At 39.8% G+C, this 13,570-nt stretch overlaps 2 protein-coding genes across 12 annotated transcripts in view; one reads left to right on the top strand and one right to left on the bottom strand.

Annotated features, from left to right (window-relative positions):
• Nucleotides 1–13,570, top strand: part of arsg (arylsulfatase G) — a 125,579-nt gene that overhangs the window by 38,252 nt on the left and 73,757 nt on the right. For 7 of the 10 annotated variants that reach the window (XM_068004083.1, XM_068004081.1, XM_068004077.1 and 4 more), the window contains 2 exons: nucleotides 5,598–5,731; nucleotides 7,590–7,635. The gene's annotated coding sequence lies outside the window, so the exon portion shown is untranslated. Of the gene's footprint in view, nucleotides 1–906; nucleotides 1,125–5,597; nucleotides 5,732–7,589; nucleotides 7,636–12,876; nucleotides 13,065–13,570 lie in introns of those variants that run through there. The other 3 variants (XM_068004080.1, XM_068004091.1, XM_068004084.1) reach the window with 3 other exon arrangements.
• Nucleotides 1–13,570, bottom strand: part of LOC137341129 (monocarboxylate transporter 7-like) — a 33,251-nt gene that overhangs the window by 19,246 nt on the left and 435 nt on the right. The window contains exons 2-3 of one of the 2 annotated variants that reach the window (XM_068004093.1): nucleotides 13,245–13,334; nucleotides 11,094–11,344 (exon numbers count right to left, since the gene is read on the bottom strand). In XM_068004093.1, the coding sequence (XP_067860194.1) occupies nucleotides 11,094–11,328 (235 nt within the window). In that variant the 5' untranslated portion in view covers nucleotides 11,329–11,344; nucleotides 13,245–13,334. Of the gene's footprint in view, nucleotides 1–4,348; nucleotides 4,598–11,093; nucleotides 11,345–13,244; nucleotides 13,335–13,570 lie in introns of those variants that run through there. The other variant, XM_068004094.1, reaches the window with a different exon arrangement.

Raw genomic sequence — 13,570 nt, 5'->3', positions numbered from 1 at the left:
TGAAAAACCATTTACCCTGATTATATATAATAGGGTAATACCATGCTCCCAAAAAGCTTGGCTGTCACTGGGAGCACAGAATTTGAAAAGATCATGAGAATTATTATGGATGAGGAAGGCTATTCGGCACTTTTTAATTCTTCCATTCAGAAAGGTTAAAAAAGGACCCACGTCTCGGCATCCCATTGTTCCTTAAAAGATTCCGCAGTTGTTGTCTACACCACTCCGTGGAAGTCTCTGTTTGATGAATTTGCTAACATCAGTTCTAAATTTACCTTCCACTAGTTTGAATCTATGACCTACACACAATTTAAAGTAATATTCTGGATTTGCTTTTCCATTGTCTCTCTAATATCACCCCTCAGATGCCTCCTTTGTAGGTTGAAAAGCCCAAGTTCCTACAGTCACAACTCAAGCCTTTGACACTAGGGAAGAGTGGAGAGCAGTGGCAAGAAATCAGGCCGCTGCTAGCGCCGCACCAGCCCTCAGGTAAGTAGGTCCGAGGGTCCAGTCAGGGATGGGGGGGGGGGGGGAAGACAACGCAGGACCGCGAGTTGGGACCAGGTCAGGGGGCCTGGAGTCGCTCGTGTCGTCGATCAAGAGGGTCCTTTAATGTGGGGTCAGGAGGAGCATTCCTGCCCCTCATTCAAGTAAGTTACTTACCTTCTTTGTTGCAGGCGATCCCTAGGGCTGATTTCCCCGAGTGCAGCTTGCGATGTTGCTGGCTGCCTCAGGGCAAACCAGTGTTGAAGCGGGGTCCTCAAACAGGCATTAGGCCCATCATTTGCATATTCAAAGGGCCTGCGTCAGGCACGGTTAAAGAATCCCTCTTGTTTGTCCTTGCCCAATATGGCATGCTTTCTGCCCACCATTTTGGGGCCTTAGGTGCCTGAAATATGGATGCTGCATGATGCAATTTCTAGGACTTGCTTCTTTAGCTCGTCCCCACCTGTTAGGGCTGGGAAGGGAATGAATTATAAGGCAGCTGTGGAAATTCAGCTTTCAAACACACAGAATTTCTTAGATTTTGCAGGAAATAATTTCTCAGACTTGAGTAGAAGATATGTAGGCTTCATGAAGTGGTGGAAAACATAACCTTGGATTCAGCCACAGAAACAGCAGAGGTAGGATATGCTAAGCAAAATTATTTAATTTCTGTTGCTATTTGATTACTACTACAGTTCCAAATTATCAGCAAGCAAGCCTATTTGTGTCTCCATTGTGTAAAAAGTAGTTTGTTGTATCGTGACGAATATTAATTTTGTGTGCTTACCCATACTTAGGGCTAGGAAATAAAATCAAATGTTTATGGTGTCATTTGCATGCACAAATAAAAGCTACCCCACTGGTACTAGTTAACCAGTTGACATTGCTGGATTTTTTTTTTAGTCTAATATCAGTTCTGAAGGAGTAAAGCATGTGGAAGCGGTGCCACTACCCATAGTGGTGTTTTGGGACGTGTGATTGATTGATTGAAACCAGAGAAAGATGGGCACACAAAAGGAAGGGAAAAAGGAACACATAAACACATGTACGCGTCCGCGCGCACACACACACACACACACACACACACACACACCTCCTAGCAGCCAGTTACAGAGCGGCATTGTCAGAGGTCTGGGAGCAGATCGCCTGTCCACCTCTTCTGGGGTAGAGTGAGTGGCACAGGGGACCTAAAGAGTGGAGGGGATGAAAATAACTTTTGGGGTGGGAGAAAAAATAAGAGAGAAAAATAAAACATTATTAGTTGATTTGTCACCAAGCTATCTAGTACAGAAATGGTACACATACTTGTTTTAATGCCAGTCTGCATAGGAGTGTATAGGTTACAACATATCAAACATTTAACTGGATCTTTTAATCCTCAGCTTATGAGTTGGACAATGTGCATGCTGCATGAAAAACTAAATAAATTCTTGAAACACCAGTGTTGTGTGCAAGACATTGAGTGAATGTGTGACGAGGAACTTGTGCTGTCTGACGCTTAATGTACTGAAATACTTCCAATTATTTTAGTGATCCAAAATTATCCAATTAAATTGTTGTCGCAGTCCTATTTCATGATGACTTACACGATAAGCATCAAGTCAAAAAACATTGCTCCACCTTCTGCTCACGCATTGAAAATCAGAGTAAAATTAGTGTACAGCCTGAAATTAAGGCTGCATAATCCTTGAACAGCAGTATTATAATTTGACAGAAGAAGTTACTGGTTAATCAACATTGTAGAAACAGGTTTCAACTGAAGGCAGTTTTTTTAAAAAAGGGTCAAAAAGCTTCCTCCAGAATGAATTCAATGCATAGAGCATGCATTGATATCAGAACCAGTGACATGATCATGGCCCTTGCTCCATTGCTACATGTACTCATCATTACCCTGTGAACCAGTACTAATTTCAAGCACCATTTGGAAGTTTTGTAGTGAAGCAGTGGAGTTAGATCAAACTCCAATTCAGAGTGCTTGTTTTGACCCTATTTGGCACAATGAATGACACAACTGAAAAAGGTAAACAAAACTTACCTTGGATTTCCAAACGGCGGCAACAAAAAGGTACCCAGAATTGGACACAGTACTCTAGCTGGAGCCTAACCAGTGATTTATAAAGGTTCAGCATAATTTCCTCGCTTTTGTACTCTATGCCTCCATTTTTAAAGCCAAGGATACCATATGCTTTTTTAAACAGCTGTCTCAACTTTTCCTGCCACCTTCAAAGATTTGTGTACGCATACCCCCAGATCTCTCTGTTCCTGCAACCCCTTTAAAATTGTACCATTTAGTTTGTACTGCCTCTCCTCATTGTTCCTACCAAAATGCATCACTTCACACTCCTCTGTGTTAAATTGCATCTGCCATGTGTCTACCCATTTCACCATTCTGTCTACATCCTCCTGAAATCTGTTACTATCCTCCTCATTGTTTACTACATTTCTGAGTTTTATGTCATCTGCAAACATTGAAATTATGCCCTGTATACCTAAGTCCAGGTCATTAATATATATCAAAAAGAGCAGTAGTCCTAATACCGACCCCTGGAGGACACTGCTGTACACTTCTCTGCAGTCTGAAAAGCAACCGTTCACTACTACTCTCTGCTTTCTGTCTCAGCCAATTTCGTATCCACGCTGCCTCAGCCCCTTTAATCCCATGGGCTTCAATTTTGCTAACAAGTCTATTATGTGGTACTTTTGAAAGTCCAAATAAACATCAACTGTACTACCTTCAACAACCCTCTATGTTACTTCTTCAAAGAACTCAAGCAAGTTAGTCAAACACAATTTGCCTTTGACAAATCTGTGCTGGCTGTCATTTATCAACGCATATTTTTCCAAGTGACAATTAATTTTGTCTCTGATTATTGTCTTGGATAATTTATCATTTGTAGCATTTCTAGAGCAAAGTAAAAAGAAGACCCTAACAAAGACAGTAACTTAATTTCATAACACTAAACAGGTTCTTGTTACTTATTGATTGGTTCTAGAGGATAATTCATTCATGATTTTGATTTTATTAATTCATAGATTGCAAATCAAGGTTCTCTTTCTACTCATTGTTTTGTAATGCAAAGATTTAGATCAATCACAATACTACCAGGCTTTGTATGGCGAGTAGAGAAAGGCAAGTGAAAAGCAGTCTGCTTACCTTTCCCTACTTACTCCTAGATAAAAGTATATTTTTTACCTCTCTCCACTGGTTTTGGAAAAGTACACAAACTACAGCATTTTAGCCCCATTTTAAATTGTCAACATACATAGCTCTGGACTCTTAGTCTGAATGATCAGCAGCTTGGTAGCTACAATGCTCTCGTACTGCTCCTTAACCAGGAAACCAATTGAAATTGCAGTCTCAACTGATGTTTGCCAATTTTAGCTAAACCATTGCTGAGGTGATGAATTGGGGAGGGAGAGGAAACTGGCTGAGGAGGGGGTCTTTCCAGCATTAATGAAGTGGGTCTCCTGGCAAGTCAGCCAGAAACATTATAGCACAGGTAGAGATCTTCTTGAGCTTTGCTACTTCCTCCCCCTGACCTTACCATACCAGGGATGTAAACAGATTATACTAATTATATCTGCAAATATCTAGTCATCAGCATCCATTCTTTAAAACCAAAATGTTAGTTGTGTGTTTTTTTTCTCTCATTCTCACACCATAATGCATTGTAACAACTTTTAAAGAAGATTGCTGATTGTAAAAATCCTCTATTTAACCAAGTTGTTCCAAACATTTGCAAATTGTACCCCTTAAATGGCAGCAAACTAGAAACTTGCATCATTTTTCATGCAACATTTGAATGGGTCTTGCTTGCTGCACTCTGTCCACCCATTAACATATTTAAGGATTAGAACTTACAATAAGCTCAACTCTGACTTCCATTTTACAAATTCAGCTCAGCCAGAATTACTGCATTGATTTTTGTGCTGTTCTTGATTTTTTTCTAGTTTGCATGTGGTTCATTAGGTACTGTACTGGTAAACAGAAGTGTTGTTCGGTCTTCTCTTTGTCTGGCAGTGTCGACGTTTGTTAACGTTTCACTTTAACTGGATTCAGCAGATTCTTTCGTGACCTAAATTCTTGAGCCGAAGTGGAGTAAGAGAATATTTAGCAGGCACTAGCTGAAACCTGTTTTGCTGTGGGAAAGAGATTTAAAAAAAAACAAAATCTTATGTTTATAAATAATCTTGGCAATGTAACGTTTAATATTTTTAATATCAAAGGACTAAGAAAGTAATTCATGTGGCATTTTCATACTACACCATTCAATGATGACAATGATTTAGCCATGTTAACCACTACAGCTATCTACACTGTTATTATTTTCCTGTGCCAGATAAAATTCAAGCTGCATTTCTCCAAAATGTTTAACTGGAATCAACAATGTATATCAAAATAATGTGCTCCTAAAAATTGATAAGAGTACACGATAATGGCAATGGCTAAACAGTTTATCTGCTTTTGACTGAGAACTAAGCAAATATGTTCTTCTTTAATTAATCATTGGCAATACAATGCATAATACTTTGAACTGCACTAGGGTGAGTTAAGCAGAACTAGCCCACTTGTTTGTGGAGATGGTAAACTATGCATTGTTAGAATTTTCAGCATCATATCTGCTTGGTATTAGTATCTGAAACTCACCAACCTGGGGACTCATTGTAAGTTTGTGGATGGAGTGATGAGAGTCAACAAATAGTACAGTTTTGAAAAGTTGAGGAATGTACAAGTGTTAAAGTACAGAAGGAAAGCAGTGAATTAGACCTGTTGCTAATATGTAATGTGATAAAACTGCATGTGAATTTTTAAAGTCGTCATAGTTCTCTATTATACTGTTTTTCCTATTTCTAATTACTATGATTATTCTATTTCCTACTTTAGTGCTATGAAAAATCAATGGGAAGATATTAGATTGTGCATCACTGTAGAACACATTACTTTTATTTCTCTATTGCTCAAGAAATCAACATGAGACATAAAACGGCATGTAATATTAACCTATGTGACTGTTACTTGGTGTTTTTAATTTTTTTATGGTCAGTAGGACTTTAACTTGCTACTTGTACTTTTAATGAATCTCTAAAAGGAACTAAATATGCTTTTATAGATAAGGAGATAGTGGAATAAAGAGAAACTGCAACAGGCCACAAGGGATCAAATGCAGGGAAAACAAGAAAGAAGAAAGGTTTGGAGACAGAGAAACTCACCACCATTACTTGCTGCACTCTGTCCACCCATTAAGTGAGTTGTTTGTTTTATTTTTCTGCTTGATAAAGTTAGAAGAGTAACTAGCCTTGGTTAGTAATGCAATTTTCCAGCTGTGTTTTGAATACTCTTTTTATAATTTTGTAAGGAAAAAAAATCCTTCTATTTAGTCTCCAGTGCCCTAACTCACCAAGGTTATGCAACAACGGATGCAACAACGGCAAGCTGACAAATGAGCAAATTGCTGCAAAGCATCTCAAGTATGGAGCCAGTCTGCAGGAGAGGGACAACTCTTTTTTTTTCTCCACTCTACTGAGGAAGTGTATATCTTCTGCTTTTTAATTCCCCAAAGCAATCCAGCTGAGATTAGCAACACAGCAGCACAAGAAATTGAACTCATGCACACTGCATGATGCCTAGTCATCACACAATCACCAATACTCAAAACTTCAATTTCTCATCTCCAAGGTTTGTCTTCCAAATATTTACTTATTCAGACTTGTAACTTTGCTAATGAATCTTCAGGTCTTGCTCTCTGCTCCACATATTTTCTCTGTATCAGAATACACAGAGATGGATAAAACCTGTGGACAATAACTTCTAGGATCTTTATGGATCTACAAAATCACTGTTAACAACTATTGACAACAGTAACAGAAATCTCATCAGAATGAGCCTGGCGGTTGTGGTAAGCACAAAAAGCCTAGACGATTACTGCTGGGATTTGTGGGACAGACCAAAATCTTCCAATAATCCAGTGTGTGTATGCTGCAATCCTGGTATACAAGGCAAAAGTCAACTCAGTCTGAATTTTTGGATACAAATGGCAATGTTCCAGGAAACAATGCTGTCTGCGAGCAGATGACACTTAAAAGCTTCAGTGCTGATGTTTTGAACTTTAGGTGATGCAAAATTTTGAGGTACAGCTGCAGCAGTTCTCAAGTTCCTGATATTATGAGATGAAAAACTGAATGTTTATAATTGAAGAGAGCATAGTACTACTACAAAAGAGTTGTGGGTAGGCAACATCATGGGAGGGTTACTGACTTGGTTTTATCAGTGTTGGAGGATACACCAGTTGTCAGCACATTATCCAATTCTATTTAAGCCTGAAGTCATTCAGTTACAGATGGCGAATTAACCACTCTATATAGCATGGTATTATCAGCAAAAACAAAAAAAAATTACATCCACCAGTTCATTGGTCAAGTGGAGGAATGGGGGGAAGCAACCATACTTCCATAAAGATCTTATTTAGATGTTGCGATAAGACCATTATTTGTGGTTCTGCCTTCTAACAAATTTGTATTTCCAACTGACAGCTCAGATACAACCTAAGAGTAGATTTGCAATGAGGCCAGAACGTTCCTATTGAGTGCTCTGGAAGCATAAACAGTTCCTAAATTTGTATTTAGCAATAAAAGTCATTACATTTGTAGCCCATGAAATGAATAATATTATGTTGCCCCATTTGCAATCATTCCTCCATTGGCAGCCGTGCCTTCAGTTGCCTAGACCCTAAGCTCTGGAATTCCCTCCCTTAACCTCTCCGCCTACATATCCAACTTTAAGAGCTCCTTAAAACCTACCTCTTTGACCAAGCTTTTGATCACCTGCCCTAATATCTCCTTATGTGGCCCGGTGTCAAATTTTGTTTGTTAATGCTCCTTGGGACGCTTTACTACGTTAAAGGTGCAATATAAATGCAAGTTGTTGTTGTTATGCAGCCAGATTGCAAGTGAGTAACAAATTGTTGCTGTTAAAATGTTGCAGCAGCTTCTCATTTACTAAAGTTGCTGTGATCTTCAAGCATAACCACCACTGGGCTGTAGTTATAAGAGTCTGTCTGATCCCTTTCTGTGGAAAGGTACAATATTTGTCGCTTTCTACTTAGATGGGACAACAGGAATTGACAAGAGACAGAAGAAGACACAGACAAGGTAAGCACATCTTTCCTCAAAATTGGCTTTAAGAACCTGCGTTTATTGCCCAGATGGCATAGAGTTTTCCAGGATGAAGCTTTTGAAGGAGACATTTAACTTTCAGCTGCCTCTGCTGCTTCTCCCCCTCCCCTTTCCCACCAAGGCAAAGGTCTCTGCAGGATCTCCCACCCCACCTCTGTACCTGCATCTTTTTCTATGTTCCCTCATGCCCTCTCTGAGCTCATCTCCTTGAGACCCACCTCCTGCTCCCATTCCCACTAAGCTGCTAGTCCTCCCAACTTCCCTTCCTGGCCCTCATGCTAGCTGACATTGTAAATGGATCTCTCTCCTCAGGTACTTTCAAAACTGTTGTCATCACTTGCCACACCCCCCCCCAAAAAAAAATCCCACCCTCAATCCCTTTGTCTTTGCAAAGTACCACCCTATCTCCAGTCAAGTTTCCATCGCTGCCACAGCGATGAAACAGCCCTACCAAAGTCATAAATGACATCCAATGTGACGATGACCATGGTACAATATCCCTCCTTGTACTCCTCAACCTCTCTGCAGTCTTGGAGGATGGTAGGGTCAACCATATCAAACGTCTTTCCTCCGTTATCCAGCTCAGTGGGATTGCCTTTGCTTGTTTCCACTCTTACCCATGTGATCGTAAGCAGAGCAGCTCCAGCAATGGCTTCTCTTTCACCCCAGCACTGTTACCCTCAAGGATCTTAGTCCCCCAAGGATCTGTCCTTGGCCCCTTCCTGTTCCTCATCTACATGCTGCCATCTTCCACAGACATGGGTCAACTTCCACATGTATACTGATGACACCCAGTTCTACATCTCAACACCTCTCTCGACACGTTTACTGTCTCTGTATTGTCAGATTGCTTGTCCGATATGCAGTGTTAGATGAGCCCCAATTTCCTCTAGTTGAACACTGGGAAGACCAAAGCCAGCATCTTAGACCCCTGCCACAAACTCCATAATCTTGCCGCTGATTCCATCCACCTCGTCCAGCCATTATCTCAGGCTGAACCAGACTGTTGGCAGTCTTGGTGTCCTGGTCAACCCCCTGCTGAACTTCCAACTCCATATCCTCTCCATCACAAAGACTGTCTACTTCCACCTCCATAACATCGCCCACCTCCATCCCTGCCTCAGCCCATCTGCCACTGAAAACCTCATCCATGCCTTTGGCACTGCCAGACGCCACTATCCCAATGCTCTCCTGGCTGGCCTCCCACTCTCCACTCTCAGTAATCTTCAGCTCACCCAAAACCCCGCTGCCCATATCCTATCATGCACGAAGTCCCATTACCCCATAACCTAGCTGAAGAAAATTGGCTCCCAGTCCCTCAACGATTAAAATTTAAAATTCTCATCCTAGTGTTTAAATCCCTTCATAGCCTTGCCCCTCCCTATCTCTGCAAACTCCTCCAGCATTGCATTCCCCCCTACCCCCAAACTCTCTATTCCTCTGACTCTGGTGTTTTGAGCAACCCCTTCCCTTTGCCGCACCATGTCCTCAGCTGTATAGGCCCCATGCCCTAGAATTCCCACCCTCTCCCTCTCCCTCTCCTCCTTTAAGCCCCTCCTCAAAACCCACCTCTATGACCAAGCTTTTGTTCACCCCCTGGGTGTCCGTTTGTCTGATTGGCTTTGGTGAAGCACCTTGGAATTTTAAAAAATATATATATATAAATGCATATTATTGTTGTAGCATTTGATCTTGATTTGGTTGAGTCACTGCACTTGGATTGAACTTTGGATTTCAGCTAACTTTTCATCATGGTGTTCAACATCTCCATTTAATCCAGAAGTTTGGCATGTGATTCTGTCCTTCTCAAGAGGGCAATTAGTGGGGTTTGGCCTGATGCTGGAGAGAGAGAGAGAGAGAGAGAGGAAAGAAAGAAAGAAAGAAGAGGGAAGGAGAGAGAAAGAGAAAGAAAGGAAGTTGCAACTTTGTTCTTTCAACATCTTCCTCCAATCCTTGGAGTCTGAAATTCAGTTTGGAGCTGACACAATTAATTAAAAGAGAAAAGGGGGAAACATAAAAGAATATGAAAGATCAGTAGGTTTGAAAAGAAATAAATGCAAAATGGAAAAGTGAACTGATATAAATAGAAAACAGGGTGAATGTAACTCCAAATATTTTAACAAGATAATTAGAACTAATGTTGCTGTTACAAGTTTCAAAACAAATAGGATGAGAAATAAATGTGGAAACAAAATGAAAAATTGCAAAAATATATTTAACATAGGGATATAAATACACATTGTACAGGAACTCAAGTCTTTAAGTTAATTGGGGGAAATACATAAGAGTATGGTGGGGTAAATTTTTCCACTGGCGAAGTTCATGTATAAATGTTTAAGCACCCTTCCTAAAAACAGCACACAGAGGAATGTAGTACAAGCACGTTAACATCCATATTTGAACTTCAACGATAGGAAAATATACCCTTATGAGTCTTGGAGTATGCAATATATCTGCCTCTCTGCCACCACATTAGAGATCATTCTATCTGCAGTATAATTAAATGCTTAATGCAAATTTTTTTTTAAATGGCATTGAATATTGAGTAAATATGTAATTTAAACTTGTTGATTTATGAAGCACAAAAGATAAGGGTTAAACTTGTCATAAATGTTCGGGTTGCTTAAGTACTCAAAGCCACTTTCAGAACTAAGGCAGAATAAATGCCAGAACCTGTACTATTCAAATTAAGGTACAGTCTACTCTTAATTTGATGTCAGTTAATTTGAATAATTGGATAATTTGGATTTTTTGCACTTCAAAAAAAACTGCCATTTTAATTATGTTGGATAATTTGAATTACTGGATAAAAAATGACTGAATTATTGGGAGTACAGTGTATAGAATGAGTTAATCATCTGATTAAAATCAATCGCTCAGGCCCCTCTCCAATCATTTGATATTTACATATTTATCCTTACTGCATCAATTTTTGGTTCTATTCAGTACAAGTTTCTTCCTTTTCCTCAAGCCTTAACAAAAGTAGCTGAAAAAGAACTTTCCATAATGGTTTCAGGCTAGTGCCATGAAGACAACTAGCAGCTGTAACAAACATTTATTCCAATCTAAATTTCAGATAATGACATTGAAAAAAAAATAGAAAACCCTTTAGCATTTCTGGAATTTTTGCCAGGACTCTGGCACAGGCACGATGGGCTGAATGGACTCCTTCTGTGCTTTATGATTCTAACTGCATTTTTAAAAACGTAATTATAACAAACCGTAACAATTGTGGGATTGCAGCTGTAATTTCCAGTTTCTTATATTACTGTTCTTGGGTGTGCCAAACCCAATTATATAAATATTGTCTGTAAATGGAATCTATTATAGGCTACTGCTAGATTGTCAAGGATATCATTTAATAAATGCTACCCAAAACCAGAGAAGTGAACATTACCAAAAATCAATCCATAGATATTGAACATATTCCTTACCTGTAAACATCATTACAAACACAGAGATAGATAATATCCAAGACACTCTGCTGTTGGACTCATCGAAATAAATCATTAGGTCGTAAAAGAAAACACCAAATGATTTAATTATGCCGTATGTGAGTACTTCTACGAAGAAGAAGGCAATGGCTATGATCCAGCCCCAGCCTCCATCTGGAGTCTTTGTGTAAACATTTGTTGTGCATCCTCTCATGTTTCCCGTGAACATTGTCATTTCCACGATTTGTTCACTGCATTTAAAAAGAGAGCTGTTTCAGTTTTTAAACACCAAAACTAGTAATTCCGCCTAAGTGCTTGACTTGTCTTCAGAATAATATTAATATTGACTTTTTAACATTTAGAGTTAAGTGCACACATGACAGTGCAGACCTTATAATAGCAAACACACTTTGCTGAAAACAGGGAGAACAGCTATGTTATATGAACCTCTTGTGTCAAATGAAAACCTAAAACTACCATGCAAATAAAATACATAGATGTCTCTGTAGTTCCTGGAGAACACTCAGTTCCCAGATGCCACTGAAAGGAAAAGCGTTAGAGACCCATTACATAAGAGTCTCAACCCCCTTTATGCTGTCCCAGTGTTACGAATGTGAATTTTGTAATATGATAGACAAAGGCTACAGCTCTGCACCTGCAGGCCAAGGATGAATTCAACATGCAGTCAAACACTTGAAGGTTTATTAAAGGTTATGAACCAACATACTCATGGCTATCAAGATTACAAAGGATGCTTTGCTGCAGAAGATACCCACATTATAGTTGGGTGAGCTCATCGCCCAACCTATTGGCTAAGATTTTACCCCATTTATACTATTTCTAACTACACAACTCCATAGGCATCTGCATTCCATGACCCTTTGCCCACTTTGGGCACTAGTCCGCATCAAGATGTTCCTATGCCTGCTAAATATTATGATCCCAAAATTGCACATAAAGCATTGATGTTTGGGTTAGCAAGGCATAAAAAGGAAACCGGGTCCCCAGTTGGGGGTGATAAAGTGGAACTAAATGTAAACATGTGGTAGCTGGCCTTAAGGAAGTAGCATCTCCATCCACTGATATTAAGGAGTAACTCCAGAGGAAAATCTCTGCAACTGCTTAACATCTCATTTGCTACATAGCCCCAAGTATTTTATTTGCACTAGCTAATTCAATATGGCAGGGATAGAACTGGGATCCCCAAGATATTGCCAAATGTTACACTACACAGAGGCGCTGATGCCCATTCAGTGGAAGCCAAGTAAAGCGAAGGTCCAGTCTCAAGGGGATAAAAGGTCCCAATAGCTGTCATCTTGTAGACAAATCCAAAAGGAACAAAAACTCATATCATATAACTTTTAAATAATTATATACGTCGATCTACACAATGTCGTCATTTTAAACTCTTGTCATCCTGACACCGAGGTTCAAGACTCCCGGAACTGGCAGTGAGATTCAATCTAACGAACAAGAACAGTAGTCGTTTTTTTGCACCATCTGCCGGCCAGTTTGTATTTCACAGCGATTGCACTGAGTGTGACTCAACAGCTGGAGGAGCACCGAGCACCTTAGTGGCAAAGCGCTATTCCCCCGCTCCCAGACACTAGCTGCAGCCCACTGCACCAACTAAATCAGCGTATTTCTGTAACTTAGCTTTTCGTTTCTTAATTGCAGTCGATACATTATTCACTTCTCTTCCGAAAGATACTTAACAATGACAAAAAGCGTTGAGTTTTAATAAGGTTGTAATTTTAAACATCAGAATTATATCATTTTACACTCACGTTTTAAATAAGACTAATTCCGCTTAGAGGCGCGGAATCGGTGCCAAGGAGAGCGCCTGATAGAAATATGCGGTAAACGGCTGAGAGACTTCCTCTACTGGAGAGCGGACTGTGTATCAGCACTTTGCCGTGAAACGAACCGGATCGAAATCCGATTGTGCGTCCCGAATTACCGCACCCAAAGGTTTTTTGGCTTTTTACAAAAATTGTTCTAAATTCTTTAAACGTGTAAAGTTGGGATTTCAGACAGGTCCAAATATATACCATCAGGCGGATTTCTTACGTTGTATAATTTGTTCTGTATTTTGAGCCTTTTGAAGTGCAAGTGCAATTTTGAACCCATTAAGATTGCTACTGTACTCACCAGCCGAGTGTCTCAGCGCTGCTCTAAATGTGCTTGAGATGCGGCAGTGCCACGCAAAATAGCCGCAAGCTGCTGACCTGATTCTTGGGGCTGTGGAGACAAAACAAAACAAAATTAACCTTCCAAAAAAACATGAACTATTTCATTTTAAAAGTTTAAACAGTTTAGTTTACGTTCAGCGAAAAAAAAAAGAGAACGCGTTAAGATCCGAGAGATGACATCAGCTAACCCTTGTAGGACAAGCCCGAAGGATCCCAATGCAGTAACAAATAAGCATTCAAAAAGTTTAATTGATCAGAATAGTTTCCAGTGCTTAAAATTTCTTT

This window comes from Heptranchias perlo, chromosome 23, assembly GCF_035084215.1.
Source record: "Heptranchias perlo isolate sHepPer1 chromosome 23, sHepPer1.hap1, whole genome shotgun sequence".
NCBI lineage: Eukaryota > Metazoa > Chordata > Chondrichthyes > Hexanchiformes > Hexanchidae > Heptranchias > Heptranchias perlo.
This window is presented reverse-complemented; position numbering and strand designations above follow the sequence as displayed.